Consider the following 23,149-nt stretch of genomic DNA (forward strand, 5'->3'; position numbering starts at 1 on the left):
GCTTTATATGCATGGATTCAACTAACAAGGATGAAAAGTTAACACTGTTTATTAAAATGTATAGACATTTTTCTTGTTACTTCACAAATAATCAGCCTAACAATTGTTAACGTGGTTAAATCAGACACTTAGGTTAGACGGCATTCAAAGCACACAGGAAGACATGCCCAGGTCTTACTCGCAAACGCTACATTTTGTAAGGGACCCCGGACGTCTTAAGACTTGGTACCCCCTGTGTGTGCAGCCTAGCCTGGGAACTTGCAGCAATCCTCCCTGCCTCTGACCTTGCAGTACTGGATTCCTGGCACGGGTCATCACACAGCTTCATTTTGAAGTATCTGGTGATTCTGTAAGGCCCTTTGTACTGTGTAACGTCAGCGTCCTCCCTAGAGCCAGTGTATCACTAGAAACAAACCTACAAGCACACCACACAAGCTTCCAGTCCCCAGTGCCATTCTGTCTCTATTTCCTCTGCCACTTATCACATGGTTTAGTGATGGGAATGTGTGTGTGTGTGGGGGGGGGGGGGGGGGGGAGTTGTTGTTAAAAGCTCACTAGCAAAATTCTGAATCTGGCTTCTACCACTTTATTTTTTTTTTATTTTTTATTTTTTTTTTTGGTTTTTCAAGACAGGGTTTCTCTGTGTAGTTTTTGGTGCCTGTCCTGGATCTCGCTTTGTAGACCAGGATGGCCTCGAACTCACAGAGATCCATCCACCTGGCTCTGCCTCTTGAGTGCTGAGATTAAAGGCGTGCACCACCCACCACCACCCGGCTGGCTTCTACCACTTTAAAAACTGGCTAGTACAATAACAGAAGCTTTAAAGGTAACTGAGTCCAAATTCTCTCATTTTAATATTTAGACCATAAACAAAACATTAGAAACGGACGGCTCAGAGGTGAAGCCTTCCAAGTCTGACATGAGTTCAATTCCCGGGACCCACACAGCAGAAGAGAATCAAATCCCAGATGGTGGTCCTCATGATGTGCTCAACTCCCTTACTCCCACACACAATAAACAAATATAAATGAAACCTTAAAATTTTTTAAAGAAAAATCGCTGGGCCTAGTGACACATGCCTTTAATCCCAGCACTCGGGAGGCAGAGGCAGGTGGATCTCTGAGTTTGAGACAGCCTGGTCTACAGAGTGAGTTCCAGGACAGCCAGGGCTAACAGAGAAACCCTGTCTCAAAAACAAACAAACAAACAAACAAAAAAAAAAAAAGAAGAGAAAAATCTAATATGATAAAACAGTGTTCTAAAAGGAATCCCAATCAACCCCGTTAGATTAGGATGCCCCTTGTTCTAAATGAAGGACATCTCTGATGTTGACTCCTAAAGTACACACATTTAGAGTGTGAAATACTTAAGCTCTACAACTTTTATTTGAAATCTGGTGATGATTAAAAAAAAAAAAAAAAAAGTTGCCAAAGTAAAATTACCAGTGCAACATACCTGCATCATTTTCACCGTTCCAGTTTTAGAATTTAAATCAAGTCCCATACATAAAACACATTCTGAGAACACCCAAGCACACTCCTGACAGATCCTCAGTGAACACTGACTGGGGAACTTGGTCCTTCATCGAGTTACTCTGTTCTGTACCGAGAATGTCTCAACCTAAATTCAGCAATCACCTCTTCAAAGCCTGTTTTCAATTCACCCAAAACAAGAGTGAGTTGGTGGAGAAGAGAAGCTGCCTCGCACCTTGACAGAGGAGGTCTCACTCTGCAACTCCCCCAGGCAAGTCTGCCACCAAGGTTCCTAGCCACGGTCACAAGTCTCTGGTCTGGCCACTGCCGTTTCCTAGTATCACAGTCTTCTGAACAGGGAAGGTGAAGGCAGCCAGCAGCCCATCAAGAATTGCCACAGGTGTCTGCCATCACCAGTGTGTGCCACCAGCCACCCAGCGAGACTGCAAAGGGGTAGCACAGAAACACATCCTGTATACCAAGGTGCTCATGAGGCCACTGTGGCCTTGGGCCACCTAACGAAAGAGAAAGGGTCTGAGGGCATCTGATGAGGGAGGCAAAGAAGCTTCCTTTGCTACTCCCTGCCCTTTAAGTCAAAAGCCAGAGGGTTGAGAGGTTAAGAGCCCTGGCTGCTCTTGCAGAGGACCCAGGTTGGGTTTCCAGCACCCACTCATGGCTCATAACCGCCTGTAACTTGGGTTCCAAGGCCATCTGGTGTCCTCTCCTGCCCTCCATGGGCACCAGGTATGTACATGGTGCACCATATATACATGCAGGCAAAACTTAATTCAACTAAGAACATATTTAACAACAAAATTTAAAAATCTCATACACATTTTTAAAAAAAAGGAAATTTAAAACAAATAAGGACTTTAAATGTATGGCACAATTTCCTTTAAAGTCTTTGCCTTCATCAAGCAGTTTGCGACTCCTCCCTATTATGCAGAGAAAAACCACAGTCACATCAACTACCCGACGATTATATCTGCAAGCTCAGCTTCTGTAAAGTGGGTAGACTTGATTTTTGTTTTTGCTTTGTTTTTTTGAGACAGTGTTTCACTATGTAGCTCTGACTATCCTGGAATTCACTATGTGGACCAGGCTGGCTTCAGAGAGCTCTGTCTGCCTCTGCCTCCCAAGCACTGAGATCAGAGGCATGTTTAAAGAAGCAGGCTAGATCTAAGAGTAAGAGGGGTGGCTCTGGGGCTCGTGACACACACGGCCTTACAGGTCCTGTCAAGGGAATATACATACTTGCTTTAAAACCAGTCTAAAGAGGGAAGGTGGTGCACCAGGACCAAGCGAAAGCAGGGGGATTGCCAAGTTTGAGGCTAGTTTGGGCAGACCCCATTTCAGAAAACAAATAAAAAGGGGTTTATGGATACCACAGCATGGAGTCCAGCATCTGAGGCAGTCATGCTATACAGCTGTGCTTTCCATCCCATTTTACAAAAGGATGAGCAGAGAGCCAACACAGACCCCAGACGGGAATCAAACACAAATATGCATGGTGGTGCAACCAGAAATCCCAGACTTGGGAGGCAGAGGCAGGAGGATCAGCCATCACTGCTAAGACCATCTCAGAAATGGTGGTTGTTGTTTTGGAGGGTGAGGGGGTGGGGAGATGGTTTCATGGGTAAAGGTGCTTGTTGCTGTATCTGATGACCGGTTTGGCCCTTGGGTCTCACATGGTGGCAGGAGAAGATTCCCTAAAGTTATTCTGCTGTCATTGTGTTCCCACGACCCCCCCCCCCACAATAAACAAACAAACACGATGTTAAAACCCTAAAGAAAAACCCAAACAACTTAGCACCCAAAGGAAGCCTCACAGCACACGCTACTCTGAAACACACAGGCTCCAATGGGTAGAAAAGTATCTAGTTCCCTAAAAGAAAGCAAGCATCCAAACAGCATGGCTGTGGTTCTGAGACCGGGTGGTGCTCACCTGAGGTGGAGTTCATCAGGGTCTGGGGCACGGCTGGGCTGGCAGGCGCAGGGACGTTCAGTTGCGAGAGCATGGCCTTCCGGGGGTCCTGCCATGTTGTCGTCTGATCGATGTGACTGAGACAAAGAACAGCGAGTCAGAACACTATCCCCTAAGAATGGCTCTCCTCACCACACTGCCCCACCCCAGCGGACAGTCCTCCCCTGGAGCACTCAGCGACACTTTCACCTCTGAAATGTCTAAGTATGCGATCTGAAAAGGTTACACCTGGTGACAAGAAACCACCGTTTCCTAGTGCAGTGTGTCACTTCTAATTCAAAGAGAAAATGGTGTCTAAATCACATAGGTGGGAATCGTGGCTAAAACTCAGGATCAGCCAAAAACGACAATTTAACAACAGGCTTTTAGGACTCAAAATCTTTTTCAAAAGTAAAACACAAAAAGCAAAGCATCCTATTAAGACATACACTCCAAAGTTAAGCTGAGGGAGAAAAGGAACTGGGCACCAACAGCTCCCCCACCTCCCGTGAAATGTGTTCCTGGATACCAACCACAGCTTCCCACCATAAGACAGTGTACCCTTACACGGCAGCTAGAAGAAACCCTCCTGCTCCCTTCCTCTCTCAATGGCTTTGGCATGCATTTTTTCACAACAGTGAAAGCAGTAATAAATACACAAAAACTCACAACAGCTAGAAAGGACAGTAACTGTTTCTCTCTGGGAGCTGGGGAAGAGCTCAGGCTCAGGAAAGGCATGGTGCCTGTCACTATCCTGTGTTAATGCTGGTATAAGCACACAAGTTCTAGGGCAGCAGCCCTCAGGTCAAGGCCACGAAGCCTAAACTTGGTTCAAATTTTGCTCCCTAAACCTCACAGAGAGGATGATTGAGTCCTCATCAGACTCGGGGCTTATTTCACCTTCCAAATCCTGTATACCAACTTTATCCTCGGGCAAGTCACTGGATCTTTACCAAATTATCAGTACACTTTTCCCCTTAAAAAAAAAAAAAAAAAAAAAAGTTATTTCTTGGTATGTGCTGTAAGCACTCTACCTTGGAGCTGTTCCTGTAACCTTCCCACTAACCCATAAATGAGTTTTTTTTCCCCAAATCTTAGGAAAAGCTGATAAGGCACACCCTCCTCACTGTTGAACTCAGGTGACACCAACAATCTTGTTTTCCAGCAACTTAAGACAGTGACGAGCACAGTCATTCTTCCTCCGGGCAGAACCTCTGCCTGCTCAAGTCTCAGGCTTGCACTTCAGGACCCGTATCTTATAGGAGCATGTTTAGCTGTGCTTCATTTGTTAGTTTATTCCATTTAAACTGTGCTTCTTGAGGGCACCGTTCCCCAACTGCTCTACAAAGCCCCGAGTTTCTATTAATCTTAAAGATCGAGATGCCTCCTTAGAGAAGCCTCCTTTACAGAAAAGCCAAGCCTGTATGTGTTACAATCCCAGCTATGGGGACAGGAAGATGCCACACTAGCAGCAAGGTCTGACCTCTGTACTTGGGGGAGGGGGCAGGTGGACCCCTGAAGCTCACTGGCTACCAGTCCAGCCAATAGAAGACCAGGCTCAGTGAGAGACCCTGACTCAAGATGAGAAGCAAGAGAGGAAGACACTCAACATCACTCTGGCCTCCATACATGTAAAAGCACACACAGCCGGGCGGTGGTGGCGCACACCTTTAATCCCAGAACTCGGGAGGCAGAGCCAGGGGGATCTCTGTGAGTTCAAGGCCAGCCTGGTTTACAGAGCGAGATCCAGGACATGCACCAAAACTACACAGAGAAACCCTGTCTCAAAAAACAACCCCCCCCCCCCCCCCCCCCCCCCCCCCCCCCCCCCCCCCCCCCCCCCCCCGCAAAACAAAGAGTGCATATGTGAACACATTAACTCACAAACACACAAAACCAAATAGCCCTGCCAAAGACAATCTGGATTCTGTAGTGTACGTAAGTTTTAGCAACCTACTTCATCTTGAGAAAGGGGGAGTGGGAACTGGTTTATTTACTTCCCAGGGTTTTGAGAATTAAATCCATACTTAAACAACCAGAACCGTGGCTCCTACAAAAGGCCCTAGAGTCCAGCATGGTGCTGCCTGCCTTTAATCCTGGGGGAAGCTGGGGGGGGGGGGGGCTCATCTTCATGAGTTCAAGCCTATCCCAGTCTACTTAGTAAGTACCAGGTCAGCCAGAACTACATAAGACTCTGCCTCAAAAAACAACCAATTCCCACTCCAACCCAACCCCCACCCAGAAAATTAATGAAAAAACAAACAAACAAAAAACCCCTCCAACAGACCAACCCACAGCGTGCGATTCTTCCCCTCCTCCTCTAGCCACAGTAGTGAAAGTAGCTTCCAGTTTAAACACTGTGCATTTGTTTCCACTCAGAAAGTTTAGATGACACTGTTACATTCTTCTACTGCATGCACTAGGATGCAGAATCTCAGAGTGGACAGCTGCCTGTTTGGTAGCTGTGCAGGATAAAATGGAAGACTAATCAGCTGAAAATGTAGGTTTTACTAGCTTAAGAAGACAAACATTTTCAAAAGCAGATTCTAGAAAGGGGTGTAGACATGCAGTATCATTAGGTTTCATTTATAACAGCATCAATTACTGGTGCCACTTCTAGACTGCAACCAAGATTACATCTCTTTGGACCAGCAGGATGGCTCAGCAGGTAATGGTGTGCTCGATCTCTGTGGAACCCACTCACCAACCAGGTGGGAAAGAGAGAACAGCTTTCATAAATTCGTCTTCTGGCCTCCACATGCACACCATGGCATGGGCAACACACACACACACACACACACACACACACACACACACACACACACACACACGATTTCTTTTTCAATAGAAAAGTGAGAAAATTTGCACTTAAATATAAGGTCAGTGAAGGGCCTAGTGAGAAATCAAGTGACCAACCTGACTCTCATATTAAGGAAAGCTGATTTTGCTGGGCACGATTTTAATCTCAGCACTCAGGAAGCGGAGGCAGGTCAATCCCTGAGTTCAAAGCCAGCCTAGTCTATACAGATTGAGATCCAGGACAGCCAGGGCAACACAGAGAAACCCTGTCTCCAAAAAAAAAAAAAAAGTTGCTTTAGGGGCTGGTGTATTAATACATACCATTAATCCCAGAACTCAGAAGGAAGTGAGTTCTAGGCCAGCCAGGGATACACAGGAAGACTCTGACTTTAGGAAAACAGCAAGGGTGTTTTAAACTGGGTGTGAAGACTGTTTGAATTTTGAGTTTTGGCTGTTGCCATTGGCAGCTCAGAAGACTCTGGTGGCGGAGCTAAAGAGGCAGCTGGGCCAGATTTCCTGCCCTTATCAAATCCATGCTTGTTGTGACAGTGTTATTTATAGTCACATGCTAGAGGCCATTCTCCAACCAGGGAAACCTATGTGCTTAACTGACTCTAGGACAATGACACACTGTTCAATCTAACCTTCTACTGCTCTGGTTCTGAAACCTCAGGCGTTCCTTTTCATAAATCCATCACCTACCTTTTACAAGTCTCAAAGGCTCAGAGATAAACATATGGCCTAATTCTTTGATAAGGACAAGACAATTTATACACTTTTCTTTTACGGTAAGTTTTTCAAGATTGTCAGAAGTCAAAATCTGAGACTGGAGTTCAAAGTGCTGGGCTGTCAGTAAAGCCCAAAGTGTGTATGTGACAGGTGATCTTCGGCTGCCAACGGCACAGCACTGTGTAACCTGACCTGAACGCAAGTTTCCTGCTCGTGAACAGGAAACAAGTTAACTAAGAGACCACAACATACACGTTCCCTCGGGAGCTGCTAAGAGGGAACTGTCCTGAGGAACAGCAAGGCTCAGGCCTAAGGTCATCTTCAGCCAAACGGTTTCCCTCCAAAGTTACATTCAACAGCCTTGTTGGTCACAATGTGAAGCCATGGACACCACGTCTCCCAAGTCCACAGCTTGTATTTTTCTCTTATGATACAGAAAATGACAGAAGTCAGCATGCATGGGTGGAGAACGAAAGCCCAGTTTGAGATTTCTGAGTCCCCAGGTCCTGCAGCCCCTTCCCTAACTGTCACTGTCAGGAAAACAATCAAAACCCACAGCAAACAGCAGCTCCAGGGAATCCAAGCTCTTAGACAGCTCTCCTCTGCAACACTCTCCCCGGAGTCTCCCTGAATGTGGAGAACTGCTAGGTGTGGAGAGGATGGCCTGGCTGGAAGAGCAGGTCGGCCAGGTTGGCCGACCTCCGGGAGACTCCAGGCCTAGGGTATGGGGTGGGGGTGTCAGAGTCGGGGGAGTCGGGTGTTGCATCTCCTGAAACCCCAGCACTCAGGAGGGTGAGGCAGGAGGATTGTGATGAATTCAGTCACCCTGGGTTCCAAAATGAGATCCTTTTTCAAAAACTGAAGGAAGGGAGGGAGGGAAGGAATTTTAAATAAGTCTCCTAAATCATCTTATAGACACCGTGATTTACCTAAAAATGCCAGATTACGTCCTCACTGCTTCAGTTTTATTGTAGTTGATTAAACTGATAATCCTGAGCAAATGGTATTTAAATGCACAATAGCGGATCAGGAAACAGTAACTTTGTTGTACAGATGAAAGGCAGGATTAATCTGATTTAAGGCCATCAGTTGGGGAGGTGAGACTGTGACGGAGGGGCAGGGAGCAAATATGTTCAGTTCAGACTGAGACCTCATCCTCATTCGCTGTGATCTGAATGAGCCTAAGGCCCTAGACTCAGGACCAGGAAGACAGGCTTGGGCAGTCCATCCACTCTCACCAGCTCTCTGTGGCCACACCACACCTGCTCAGTGCACTGGCAAATAAACGGCCTTTGGGTGTCCCAGCTCCCATCTCACTCAAGATCCCACCCGGATTTACAGGTGCATTGGCATTTCATCTGCTAACAACACAGCATGGCTGCAGCCACCGAAACCGCTAAGACAGGACCAGTCCGTTAGTCTACAAACATCCCCCAGAAGGCAGACTAAACACTACACAAGCAGGAAAATGGCAACTCACATGAACTATGGCTGACAACACCAGCCCCACTAAACATAATAAAAGAATCTTAAAACAGTATTTTCTTTAAAAATTTTAAATTATGTGTGTGAGCTGACTTTTGGAGTCTGTGTTCTTCTTGCACCATGTGGGTTCCAGGAATCTCATCAGGCTGCCAGAGTCCTCTAACTACTACCGAGCCTCCACACATCTTCTTTACAAAAGAATCAGGTCCCTGAACTAGGCTACAGACATTTGTGAGGCACAGTGAGGGTGCTGGGAACCAAACACAGGTCCTCTGTAAGAACAGCTCTGAACTGCCAAGCCTATCTTGCCAGCCTCCACATATGATATTTTCTTTCAATAACCATTGGATAACATTATAAAATGTCAATCTTCTAAAAAGATTATCATCAACCTCAGTAAGGCGAACCTGGAGAGTGACCCCAAAACTTTAACGAATTAACCTTTTCATCCATGCTACATTTTAGGGGAGATATGATGCAGGCCTGGCTGGCATGGTGGTTCACACCTATGATCCAGGCACCTGGGAGATTAAGACAGATTGTCATAAGCTTGAGACCAGCTTGGCCCCTATAGTGAATTCTATGGCGGCCTGGCTACAGTATAAGACCTGTCTCAGAAAACAAAAGATCTACTGCATACCAAATGAAGAGACATGACTCCTGTACAAACAGACACTAAGCAAAGTCATACTTGGTCTTAACTAAGTAGTGTGTGAACTGTTTTATTTTTCTATTTTATTATTATCTATAACTTTGCTATTTTGAGAACTTTAAACTTTGGTTAAGGCCTTCTGTGTTTCCACAAGCCGAGAGGAGAGGTAATGGATGACTTGACTGGCAGGTCCAGCAGCTTCTCTCTCCTGGTCCCTCATTCAGCAGCTGTGACAAAAACAGACACATCAAACAGGAACAGCAGCTCACCTACAGGACGGCTTCCTGGCTGAACAGTGTCTGTATCTGCGTGTGCATTCACACCTGTGTGCACGTATGTGTGTGTGTGAGTGGAGGCCAGAGACTGACACCCTCCACTTTAGTTTTTGAGACAGAGTCTCACCAGTCTGCAGTTTGCTCATGTGGCTAGGTTCGCTGCCTAGGCAGAAGCCACAGAGATCTTCCTGTCTCTGCCTCCCCAGGGCTGGCTGGGGTTACAGACTCGGTTTTATTGCCTACATGCCAGGTGCTTCACTGACTGAGTTAGGGTCCCTGTCTGCTGTCAACAGTGCTCTGCTGAGCTCACACTGAGTAACAAGCCTGGAATTGTGTCCATCACATTGTTTCTTAGAAGATGAAGGCTGGACTCTTATCCAAGCTAAGCAAGCTGTGTAACTTAGAATATTAGTGAACTTTCAACATTAAATTTTAAATGTCTCCTTTTTGTCTTGATATAAACTTTACACATTCATGAGAGAGAGAGAGAGAGAAAAAAAAACCACTTTGTAGTTGGCCAGAATCAGAACATTTGCTCAGGCAGAATACCAGAATTCTACTTAAAAGTGGAACTGAAACAAACCCTGTGAGTAACCTTGACCGCTCTTCTCTGAGCCTTCCAGGTAATGACTACGGATCCCACTACATTCTGAAGTCTAGAGTAACACTTCTTTCCAGAGGACAAACATGAACCAAGTTCAATCTCTGGAAGCAGGCTATTAATTTTCTTTTTTCTTCCTTCTATTCATTTATATTTATATATGTATGTATGTATGTTGAGACAGGGTTTCTCTGTGTAGACCTGGCTGTCGGGCCTCAAACTCAGAGATCCATCTTTCTGAGTTTCTCTGAGTAATTTAATCTTTTTCTTTTTTAATCTTAGATCAAGTGGCTGGAGAGATGGCTCAGTGGTTAAAAGCCCTTGGTGGCCTTGCAGAGGACTGGAACTGAGCCCCATCAAGAGGCTCACAATCATCTACAACTCCAGCCCCAGGGGATCTGACACCCTCTGCTGGCCTCTAAGCAGCACACATGTAGCATATACTCAGAGACATACAAATAAATTTCAAAAATGTAAAAATAAATAAAGTGAAGTCATTGGTTGGGTAGGGAAAACAGAGCAGAACAGACATGTAACACTTAACTTCTTATCTTTTGTTTCCTTTTCCACGGTTTCAGTTGCCTGAAATCAACCAGTGTGAGCATGTCCTAGTGTGAGTATGAGCCAGTGATCTTCTTTCAACCAGGCCAACGTAGTAATTTCCAACCCCTCAATGGATATGCCCGATTATTCACTGAACCATATAATTCCATGACTTCTGCACTTAACTTTACATGGTGGTTTAGTTTCTGCTGTTTGAAGAGGGACTGAGACAACATGAATTTCTTTTCTCTTTCCTTACTATCTCATAAAGTTTTAGTCTAAGAAAGCTGTATTTTTTTTTTCTTTCCTTATCCAGGTAAACCTCAGAGTCCCTAATAGGTAACAAAACCAGAGGAATTAAGGAATTACTGATAGAAGACCAGATCACACAGTATGGTAGAGTCAGAATCTGACCATCTAACCATCCCACCTTAACTCCATGCCTGCAAAGGACTACAACACACAGGCCCTGACTTGGAGTGACCCAGCTTCCCTGAGCTAACGCCCAGACGGCAGCCAGAGCGGAGTGTGTATGGGCACTGCTGTCTTACCCTGCCCACCGCTGTAGGATTAGTGCGGTCAGCCAGGCCCTGAGAAACAACTCACACAAAGACACTTCACCAGGTGTCCGTCAACTGTCAGTCCCGTGAGAGACGTTTCCATCTGAACTTGGCAGCACAGTAGGACATCCCTCACAGATGCAAGAGGAAGCCTCCCCAGTTGAAGACTTCTCAATGCTTTCTCAATGCTTGACACTGACTAGTAAATCTTGTTTCCCATCTGCTTTCTGAAATTATGGAGGGAAGTACCCAGCAATTACACCACGGTCTCTTCCCTTTACTCCTGGCCTGGTTGAAAGTTGTGTTCAATGACATCATCTAGCCTCAGGTAAGTGGATCATGATGGATGTTTTGCTGGCTGGGTGTTCTGAATCTTGCAGCCTAATCATCCCCTCATTCTGTGGATGACAAAAATAAGACTAGTGAGCGGAGATACAAAGTGAGGTCCCCAATCTCTTGCCCATCAGCTTTGTGTGATGACATGTTAAAATGGAGAAGCTGCAAGAGCAAGGCATCTGGACTGTGGATCACACCCAAAGAGGCTGTCATTCCATTTAATCCAGCCTATCCGAATATAAAGTAAAAAAGAAAAGTGTCACGTGTGTTTAGATGATATCGGTACTTCTGAGGAGTCCGAATCTTTCTGAGCTCTTCATATACTGCACAGAGGAAGGTAAGAGCTCAAAAACATTCACAATGGGGCTGGTGGTACAGCTCAGGAACGGAGACCTCACACCCTGGGTTTCATCCCCAGCACAGGAAAAGGGAACAGTCCTCACACCCATTACAATGCCTGTCATGAAGAACAGAGAATTCCATGTCTTCGAGGATCCAAATCAATTGCCAGCTTTGTGCATCGCTGGAATGCAAAACACTGCTAAGCAGACAGTTTCAAAGCTCCTCAAAACCAAACCAAACATAAAAGCACATGATTCAGCAATCCCACTATTACATCACCTGAAAGAACTCACAGCAGGACTCAGGCTCTCCCAAATCCACGCTAAAGCGGCACTATTCACAGCAGCCCACAGGGAGACAACCTAAATGTCCACTAGCAAATGAACAACAAAATGTGGCATACACAAACAACGGGAGGCAGCCAGAAACAAGGAGTGGGGCGAGTGAGAAGGCTCTTAGGACAAAGTACTGCTGTCAAGTTCATGGACCCATTGGTGGAAGGAGAGAGCTGACTCCTATAAAATCGCCCTCTTAACTCCACACAGGGGCACACAAGCCCAAAAGTGTGTGTAAAGCACATCAGCTTTATCTAGACCAGTCTTTTTTCCTTTCCTTTCGAGATAAGGTCTCACATTTAAGCCAGGCTAGCTAGCCTTGAACTTGAAGCAATCCTGCCTCAGTACAAGAGCACACTTGGACACTTGCGCGCACACACACACAACTAACTAACTAAATAAATAAAGTTTCAAAACTAAGTAAAAACTACAACATAACACATACATGGAGGTGAACAATGTATAGAACACCAGGATGAGACTAAGAAAGGTCACATTTGTGCGGTGGCACACGCCTTTAACCCAGTACTTGGGAGGCAGAGGCAGGCGGATCGCTGAGTTCAAGGCCAGCCTGGTCTATACAGAGCAAGCTCCAGGACAGTCAGGGCTGCACACAGAAACCCTGTGTTGGAAAACAAAAAAAACAAAAACAAAAAACAATTCCCATTCAGATCTGCTCTATTCATGAGCTCTAGTGGGAGACAAATGGTGACCTTTTACTGGAGAGCTGTTGGGTAATGTCCAAAGTCTGTAATTCAAATAGCCTGAAAATACACAGCCAAGTGTTATCCATGAGCCACGAGATAAGGAATTATTTATTTGTTCTTTTCACCTCCCTGTGTTTTCCAGTCCCCACCCCCACATTAAAACTCAGTTACTTGAACAATAAGTACAACAGGCAGACAAATAAGTAAAGATACTTCAGACTCTGGTGTGATGTCCAGAGAACATGAGATAGTACTGTATTAAAGAAACCTTCTCAGGAGGGCTGTGATGTAAAATCCCAGGACGTGTGAGGCTGAGGCACAAGGGATTGCTTCAAGTTAAGGGCTAGCCTGGTTTAGCTGTGAGTTAAAGGCTAGCCTGGTTTAACTGGGAGACTCCCATCTCAAAAAAGAAAAGGGTTGGCTTGCATAAAGCTTGCTGACAAGGAGAGAACCAATTCTCAACTGTCTTCCGACTTCCTTGAACATGCATGTACACATACACGTACACACACGTGTACACACACACACACACACACACACACACACACACACACACACACACACACACACACAGAGTTTTAAAGCAAAACCAACCAACCAAACAAACCCCAGGCCTAGCGTGGTAGCACACCCTTAGTAATCCCAACACTTGGGAGGTAGAGGATCAATCAGGGTTCTCGCAGCCATCCCTGGCCAAGATGTATGTCCCCTACACCCCCAGAAGCCAGTGGGATAAATTAGTCCCTATTTCAAAAACAAAAGCAAATCAAAGAAACCCACAGCACATAGCTCAATAATGACTCCAATGTTATATGACTACCCCCAAACTTAAATACTGCTGTGGGATGGTCTTTATGTCAAGTGTGTTGCTGACTGGTCAATAAATAAATCACTGATTGGCCAGTGGCTAGGCAGGAAGTATAGGTGGGACTAACAGAGAGGAGAAAAGAAAGAACAGGAAGGCAGAAGGAGTCACTGCCAGCCGCCGCCAGGACAAACAGCATGTGAAGATGCCGGTAAGCCACGAGCCACATGGCAAGGTGTAGATTAATGGAAATGGATTAATTTAAGCTGTAAGAACAGTTAACAAGAAGCCTGCCACGGCCATACAGTTTGTAACCAATATAAGTCTCTGTGTTTACTTGGTTGGGTCTGGGCAGCTGTGGGACTGGCGGATGACAGATTTGTCCTGACTGTGGGCCAGGCAGGAAAACTCTAGCTACAAAATACTAGGTATTATTAACACTCATAGGATCTTTAATCTGTCACTGAGTGTTTTGTTTTCCTTGCTTTTGGATTTCTGACACAGGATCTGACTTTGCAGATTTTCGTCTCCTGCACAGAGGGCTGTAACAGAAACACTCACCTTAGCTTTGAAATCAGTGCTCCTGCCTCTTCAAAAGCCTCATGGTGGATGCTTATAGGCAAATCAAGACAGTCTTACAGGCAGAGCAAAGTTTAACCTCTTCAAGTCAACCCAGAGCCCCAACTTTCACAAGGTCAGCACAATGCCCACCATTTAAAAGACTAAAGGCATTCAAAAGTCACTGGGCAGTGGTGGCACACACCTTTAATCTCAGGTGCAGCTTTGAACTGGAGCTAGCTAGCCTGGTCTACAGACTGAGTTCCAGGACAGCCAGGGCTACAAACAGAAATGCTATCTCAAAATAAATGAACAAACAAAAACAAAAAGCCATTCAAAATTCTGAAGTTTCAAGTCAGAGTAAATCATGTTAATTGCTCTAAAATAATTAAGAATAACCAGGAAGTTAGTGAGACAAAATTGTTTATAGTAAATATTTATAAATATATGTATAAGACGATAGTGGGGGGGGGTTGCTCTTTTAAAAGATTTTTTTACTCCGTAGTCCCAAGATGATCTCAATCTCATGGCAATCCTCCTGCCTCAACCTCCTAAATGTCATGATTACAGGCATGAACCACCAAGCTTGGCAAGATTGAAATTTGGCATGAGAGTTCTTCAGTATTAAGTTACATAAAGAACCAACAGACAGACGACAGACAGATGGTCATTTTTAAGGACAATTCAATGATATCATAAACGAATAGAAAAATAAAAAAATGGCATATACAAAATAAAATAAATAAATAAATAAATAAATAAATAAATAAATAAATAAATAAATAAATAAATAAATAAATAAATAAGCAGGGGAAAAAACCACTTTCTTTAAAATTCTAACTTTAACATCAGGCAGGACCTCCTGTTCGGAAGTTGTTCTTGAGAAGAAAAGGTCCAAGGTTGGGAGGTAAATCTGGATTTCTTGCTCGCTTCCTGTAGAAATCTATACTGACCATGGCAAGTGAAGTTTAATCATTTCAATACTAGAAGAGACCTTTGAAAGACCACTTATCAAACTTACAAAGAAAGGTACCTGTGCTCTCTTTAGAGCATCAGAATGGCTGGGATCTGTGTACAAGCACGGTACGTGCCTGGCGGGGGGTTCTATTTCACCGCTGAATCACTGTGATTGAGACTAAATGAGAAGTTCAGCAAAAATCAAGAGCTTACGCTAATTAAGCATAAACTCTATTTTAGTAGTATATACTATGGCTCCAGGCAGGCATCTAGGTTCCAGATTGTTGACTCTAAACCCTGTACATCAAGGTTCACTATCACAATAACCAATTACAGAGCCTCAGCTTTCTGCAGTTCCATCAGCCAGAGAGCAAGGACAGCGAAGCCCTCACCTGACGAGGCATGTATTAGGTATGCCTTTCTATTCTGTTTGTGTCTTCTTGGTATTTGAGACAGGCCCTTCATGCCCAGTAAGGTTACCTAAGCAAATCACAACTAATTTCAGAGGTAAAATATCAAAGTTATACAAACTAGAGCTGAAGAAATGCTGTAAGGACAAACACCAGCCACCAATGTGAACTGCCAGGTAAGATGTGCACACCTCTGGCCTCCACACCTCTCAGGTGCTGGCATTACAGGGCATGCCGTAAGTTTAAGACCACTTTGGCCTGCACAGTTAACTTCCAGGCTAGCCTAGACTACATAGCAAGACCAACCCCCGTCCTGAAGAACTTACAAATTTCTTAGTTTGGGAGGAGATGGGGATGATAGAGTCGAAATACACTGCATGTAATTCTCAAAGAATAAAAGTATTGTTTATTTAGTGCCTTATAGGTAACTAAGTTATGTGCCTCACCCATCAGTCCCTTAAGACTTTCTTTCTCAGACTGTGGTTTTTAAGGCTTAAGTTTCTGAGCATGACAGTGAGATGATGTTTATTATGTATTTTATTATGTGTTTTATAATATGTTCAATATGTACGGTTTCACCTACCAATGATGCTTCCTTCTTTCTGCTTTAAAAACTCATGTGGGGCTGGGCGGTGGTGGCGCAGCCTTTAATCTCAGCACTCGGGAGGCAGTCAGGTGATCTCTGTGAATTGGAGGCCAGCCTGGTCTACAGAGTGAGAAACCTTGTCTCAAAACAAACAAACAAACAAACAAAGAACTCATGTGGGTGAGGGACAGAGTTAAGTCATAGGCATCAGTGGCATCTCTAATGTGTTAGAGAACCCATCGGAGCCTCCTCTCCCTCGTCCATTCAGAACTCAGCAAGAGAACCACGTGTACCAGAAACCCACTGCTGGAGAATGCGCTGGGCCCTAACCACTGCAGCAAACAGCTATTCTTAGGAAGCAGCCGGGGTTGGTTCAGTCGGCAACACTGCTGGCCTCTGGACCAGAGGTCACAGTCTCACATTTCAGATATGAACTCCAGTTCCCAAGACTTCTGAAGAATAGTTCAAGAGGCTGTAACAGCCCCATCACTACCACATAGCCTGTAGGACTTCAAATCTAAAGTATAATGCAGGAATAAACTGGATAAGTTGGGTGTGGTGTTTCATGCCTAAAGTCACAGCTTTCAGGAGACTGAGGCAGGAGAATCATTTGGGTTTGAAACTAACCTGGGTTACAGAGTAAAATCCTGCCAACAAAAAAAAAAAAGAAAAAGAAAAAATTAGGCACACTAATCTTCCTTTTAAACAAAAGCCCATGCTTAGAAACAGTTAAAGAGAGAGGTTGTATATGTGTCTTGGCCAAAGGTAGGATAAATGAATTATATTTCTTAACTATACTGACACATGTTTTTAAACACAGACCTATTCTAAAAAGGGTTCGGTTAATACCAGCCCTATTCAAAGTAAGCTTCTGGTCTCTAAATATTTCTATTAAATAATTTCACTTTAAGCCAGAGTGGTGAACTAAAAATACAGGCAACATTTTTGCAGAAATGAGAGAGCCTATCAAGTGATTTCATGTAGACAGTCCACAAGCACACAACTCAGACAGGGAGGCACCAGGCGATTAGCAACCCTTTACAAAAATAGATAAATAACGCTGCAATGCACAAGCTGTCATCCAGAACGCCAGGCTGTATTCCTGAAAGTAGAAGGATATTCTGTACTTGATTGAAGAGGCACCAGAGTAAAATCATTTAAAGGCTCCTCTTTTAACAATCACACCACTAGAAGATAGACACAAAAGTCAGATGGCAAGTTTCTTTAAACAGAACTTGTTTCTCTACTTAAAATTACTGATTCCTTTACTAACATGGAAGACATTCCACATCAAGACCATGACAAAACTTGAGCTAACCCTATACACAAACTGAGAAAGACTTGTAGGATTTCTATTATGTGCAGCTAAAATGTTGTGTTCAAAACATGATGGAATTTCTTTTCATTTACAATGGGTTAAACAGTACTTGTTGTGACTCTTGTTTGGAAGTCTGCAGATAGGAGTGACCTGGTTATCATACTCACCAACAGCAGATGCCCCTCTACAAACACCTCAACACTACACTTGTTTAAATGTCCTAACTTTATGAGCAAGCCTACCTTATCTGAATCAGGAAAGGCAAAAGAAGCCATTCCTCTTGGTATCAGCTCCAGAGGCAGGACATTCCAACCAGGACAGCTCCATCAAGGGAGTTAAACAAGCCGGGATGTGGCCCGGTGACAGAGGGTTTGCTTGCTTTAGCAAGTACAATCCTAGGTTGGCTCTCCATCACGGCTAAACCTAAGGTAGGGGGTCATGGAGGTGGGGAGATAGCTCAGTCAGTTAAGTGCCTGCATCAAAAGCTTGAGGAGTGGAGTTCAGATCCGCAGCACCCATGTTAAAAAGGTCAGATGTGTCGAATATATCTGTAACTCCAGTGCTGGGGCTGCAGAGATGCTATCCCCAGAGCTCCCTGGCTAGCTAGGGCATCAATGAGCGAGTTCCAGGTTCAGTGAGAGACATGAAGGTAGATGAGGCTGGCTGGCTGGCTGAGGGTTAAGAGCATACTGCTTCTGCAGAGGACCCCTGTCAGGCAGTTCACATTGCCTCAACTCCAGCTTCAAACCCCGATACAAACACACACATAGGGAGTTGTAATAAATGTCTGTTGCTGGACAACATGGCACAAGCCTTTACTCCTAGCACTCAGGAGGTAGAGGCAGATGGCTCTTTAGGAGTTCCAAGGTCAGCCTGGTCCACAGAGAGAACCTTTCTCAGAAAAGAACTAGAATGAAATGCCGTAACTCAGTTCATTTCTTTTGGCAATGCCATCAGAGTAAAGCAACACAAGCCCGAAGGAGCCTCATTACGTTCTAACCGGTCTGGAGTCAGGTGGGGCCAGAGAGACTAGTCCCTGTGTTCAACTGAGATGCAGGGGAAAGGACCACATCACTGCTCTTCAGACAAAGCAGGATACCTATGCGACTTCCCTCTGTAACTCCGTCAGCCTTTAAAACTGAGTAATAAAGAACATTCATACGGCCCCTTGGAGATAGCATGGTACGCTCATGCACAAACTTAGATCTATATAAAATAATAAAGGAAATGTTTATCTAGCAGGAGCAGCTGAAGCCCAGGGCAGGCGAAGGAGATGAGGTGAAAAGCTGTATATACTCAGCTGAGGCTTCTAAAACTGTCAAATGAGCCTCTACCTACCCTTAGCTTGACCCAGTTTGACAACAGAAAAGAGCAGATAACAAGGACTTGCTGAACTCAAAGTATTTTCCACTCACTCCACTACCACCTGACAAGTGAATGCACCTATCAGAATTACTAGGGAGCCCTGAACCAGCAGTTACTTTAAAGGACATGTTAGGTGTCTTGGCTTAGTTTGGTAAGTATTTATGGTCACTCAAGACAGAATGTGAATGAGAACTATAGGAGACACTGAAGAGCTCTACCCCACTCTATAAAAAGTTGTTATATGGCAATTGACTCCAATTGCTCCCACTTTCCAGGTGGACACAGGCCCAGAGAGGTACACAACACTCCTTCAGGAACCACAAATCCTGGGCTGACCCGCCAAAGCAGGGACACCACATGCAGCACATTCACAGGTCTGCAGGGCTCAGCATCCAACTACTGAACTTATTAACCATGAGTGCGTCATACATTTGAGCCAACACGGCATCCACAATCACTACAGCCTGTAATGGGTTCAATAGTTCTAAGTTGTATTTCACAATCAAAATGCCCAAAATTAAAATGACGGCAGAGAACATATTTGAAAAGCTGACAGTGTGACTATGCCATGCTGACAGATGGACAGCTCTTCTCTCAGGAGGGTATGAAGCCCTTCAGGGCTGTGACAGCCCCTCAGGCCAGAGAGGACAGACACAGAGAGAAAGAAACAGCCATGAGTTTAACTCTCAAGCTTTATTTCTTTTTCTTTTTTCTTTTCTTTTTTTTCGAGACAGGGTTTCTCTGTGTAGCTTTGGTGCCTGTCCTGGGTCTCGCTCTGTAGCCCAGGCTGGCCTCGAACTCAGAGATCCGCCTGGCTCTGCCTCCCAAGTGCTGGGATTCAAGGCGTGCGCCACCACCCCCTGGCTATTTCTTTTCTTTTCTTTTTTTTTTTTTTTTTTTCAAAAGTGTGATGAACGAGTGGTTAATGTGGAATTATCTTCTTACTAGATGGGACAAATCTCCTAATTAGTGTTATTAGATTATCACAGTAGCATTTTTTTTTTCCAAGGACTGAGGACCGAACCCAGGGCCTTCCCCAACCCCTTATTTTCTTTTTTAAACAACAGGCATAGGCCCCCTCCTACCTCCGGACAACATGCTCCACCCTGACCACAAAGTAGCATTTTCATATCTATGTGTGGGACAAGTGTTTCTTGGAAGACTTGCATTCTCACAGAACTAACTCCAGAAAAGGGCTGGCTGTCTCCTCAGCTCACGCCAGTTACATGACAGTAAGAGAAACGACTACAACAAAAATCCCTCCTATTGCCGTGACTGAGTTCTCTGCTTTAGGATAGATACATTTATGCATTTAAAAGTGCACTTTATTTTAGCCAGGCATGGTTGTGCATGTCTTCAACCCCAGCACTAAGGAGCTTATAGTTGGGTTTTTTTTTTTTGGTTGTTGTTTTTCTTTTTTTTACACTTTGCCATCCAGCTCCTAAATACACAGAGACTTATTCTTACTTATGAATGCCCGGCCTCAGCTTGGCTTGTTTCTAGCCAGCTTTTAAAAATTATCCTGATTCTCTTTAACTACGTTTTGCCTCTGAGCTTTTTACTTTTCTTTTACTTCTTACTTTCTTTTTCCTTCTTACTCCATGGCTGGCTCCTGGTGTCCTCCTCTCCTCCTCCTTTCTTGCTCTTCGGTCTCTTTCCTAGATTTCTCCACCTATTTATTCTCTCTGTATGCCAGGCCTGCCAATTTTTGTCGCCTGCCAATTTTTCTCTCCTGCCTAGCTACTGGCTGTTCAGCTCTTTATTAGACCAATCAGGTGTGTTAGACAGGCAAAGTAACCCAGTTTTACAAAGTTAAACAAATGCAACACAAAAGAACACAATACATCTTTGCAACATTAAGTAAATATTCCACAGCATAAACCAATGCAACATATCTTCAACTAATATCCCAGAAGAGAGGCAGAGACAGTTGGCTCTCTGTGAGTTTGAGAACAGGCTGTTGTTCTACATAGTGTTACAGGTCACCCAGGTCTGTAAGTGAGAACCCAACTCAGAAAAGAGTTCTGTATACTTTAAACAAAAACACTGTAAACTCAACATCATCAGAAAATAAACCCTTGGTTTGATATGTATATAGAAATCTGGGAACTGATGGGAAGTTTGCATTGACTTTCCCAGCATTTTTAGAGTTGGCAAAGTTCAGTGTTGTACCTCTTGATCCTAATTTTACAAAGGAAACTAGTGCTGTGGGATTAGGACAGAGGATCAACCTGCCTCTCACATCATTAAACATCCATCACAGGCTAGATGCCATACTATGTGCTAGAGACACAATTGAAGACTCCTGTTTTGGATTGTTGATCTGCCTTTTTATGGAGCAGATATTCTCACTCTTTAACATTTTCCTTGACTCGGTTCTTTCTTTTCTTAAGGGATTGATGCTATTCCCACAAGGAATATATAGCTGGCACCTGTCTGTGCTGGTCAGTTCACCACGGTAGTGGTTAGGTGGGGATTGGCATTGCATTTTTAGCAAAAACACAATAAACTTCATTTATATGCTTCCTATGAATTAAAATGAACAAACAGTCATTCATTCATATATATCAGTTTCTTAAACACAAAAATACTTGTTTTTCCCTTAGTTATTATTCCCTTAATGTGGTGATATTTTATTTGTGCTCTAACAAATAAAGCTTGCATGGGGATCAGAGGAAAAAGCCAGCCACGATATTAAACAGAGAGGTCAGGCAGTGGTAGCACACGCCTTTAAGCCTAGCATTCGGGAGGCAGAGATTCATCTGGATCTCTGTGAGTTCAAGGCCACACCGGGAACAGAGCCAGGCTTGATATCACACGCCTTTATTCCCAGCACTAGTTAACCACAGAGGTCTGGAGGCCTGTACAGACAAACAGGAAACGATAGAGCTGGGTGGAAAGAGGAAGTGATGTAGTTGGAGGAATTTTTTGTTTGAGACAGCTGAAGAGAAGCTCTCTCTCGTATTAACGGCAGAGAAGGAAGCAGCTGGATGCTTTCTCTGCCTCTCTGAGCTAGCAGGTTTTCACTCCAGCATCTGGCTCCCAAGTCTTAATTGATAAAATAGAACAATAGAGATTTAGTTTAAAACCAACATATAAACAAAAACTCAAGCAGCCGAAAGACAGTTAGGGAGAAAGTGCAAGGTCACTTAACTAGAGCTTTGTTTCTTTAACTGTAAGCAGAGTTTAAAGCATTGGGTATAGTTATCAGGTGCAAATTCAGGCTACACCGGCTTAGATTTGCTCTAGAACATAGGATCAATATAAAAACAAATCTGCCCGGTGTGGTGGTGCAAGCCTTTAATCCCAGTACTCGGGATCTCTGTGCGTTCGAGGCCAGCTTGGTCCACAAAGCAAATAGAAGAACCAAAAATAAATAAACGGAACTAAATCTTCTGGCTCATAGTTTTAAAGGTGTAACACGAATTGCTAAATGGTCTTATTAATAAAAAACCCAGAGCCAGATATTGGGGTGAAAGCTGAAAGATCAGGTCCTTAGCAGAATTTGAACGATCAATTCTCAAACTCAAAGGCCACAAATTAAAGCCAGTAGTGTGCAGGATGAGTAAGTAGACTCTCCACCACCAAGAAGTTAATGACTCAGTAACTACATAGTGCTTCAGGCGCAGAAGCAGGAAGAGAACAATCGGACTGAGTGCCAGATGCTGGTGCCTACAGAAGATGGAGGAGAGCTGAGCATGGCATATATAGTTCCAGGAAAGACTTTTTGTTGTTGTTTGAGACAGGGTCTCTCTGTAGCCCTAGCTGTCCTGGAACTCACAGAGATCTGTCTGCCTCTGTCCTCAGTGCTGGGATTTAAAGGCATGAGCCACCACTGCCTGGCACAGTTTCAGGAAAATCTTATCTTCAAATGAGGGCAATAATAGCTGGGATCCTCACTCACAACATGTATAAAAGGAAATCCGAGCTCAGAAGATGGTTAAGGCAGCCAAGTGCTTGCCTTACAGGAGATGAGATCCGTCTGGACCCTCAGAACTCACATCAACAGCTGTGTGTGGTGGGGCAAGCCTGTAACCCAGGTGGTGGTGAGACGGAAGGCAGGAGACAGGAGGGTTCCAGACTGATGAGAGCACCAAATCAAACAAAAGCTAGATGGAAGAACACTGTCCTGACTACCCTCTGACGGACACAGGCAGAGGGAGAGAGGGCAAAGAGACAGGCACACTGACAGGACTAACCATCTCAGGAGGCTGCGATGGGAAGATGGGCTCCAGCAGTTAAAAGCATTTACTGCTCTTGCAGCACTGGGTCCAGTTCCCAGCACCCACACCGAGTGGCCTATTAACTCCAGCTCTAGGAGACTCACCACCTTTCCGGGCCTCTACATGCT

At 44.5% G+C, this 23,149-nt stretch overlaps 1 protein-coding gene across 5 annotated transcripts in view; it reads right to left on the bottom strand.

Moving 5' to 3' along the window:
• The window catches only part of Yap1 (Yes1 associated transcriptional regulator), a 99,040-nt gene that overhangs the window by 47,495 nt on the left and 28,396 nt on the right, over nt 1-23,149 (bottom strand). For all 5 annotated transcript variants that reach the window (XM_052751781.1, XM_052751767.1, XM_052751773.1 and 2 more), the window contains exon 3: nt 3,418-3,533. In XM_052751781.1, the coding sequence (XP_052607741.1) occupies nt 3,418-3,533 (116 nt within the window). The remainder of the gene's footprint in view (nt 1-3,417; nt 3,534-23,149) is intronic.

This window comes from Peromyscus californicus, unplaced genomic scaffold (assembly GCF_007827085.1).
Source record: "Peromyscus californicus insignis strain IS unplaced genomic scaffold, ASM782708v3 Scaffold_11__1_contigs__length_118956290, whole genome shotgun sequence".
Lineage (NCBI taxonomy): Eukaryota > Metazoa > Chordata > Mammalia > Rodentia > Cricetidae > Peromyscus > Peromyscus californicus.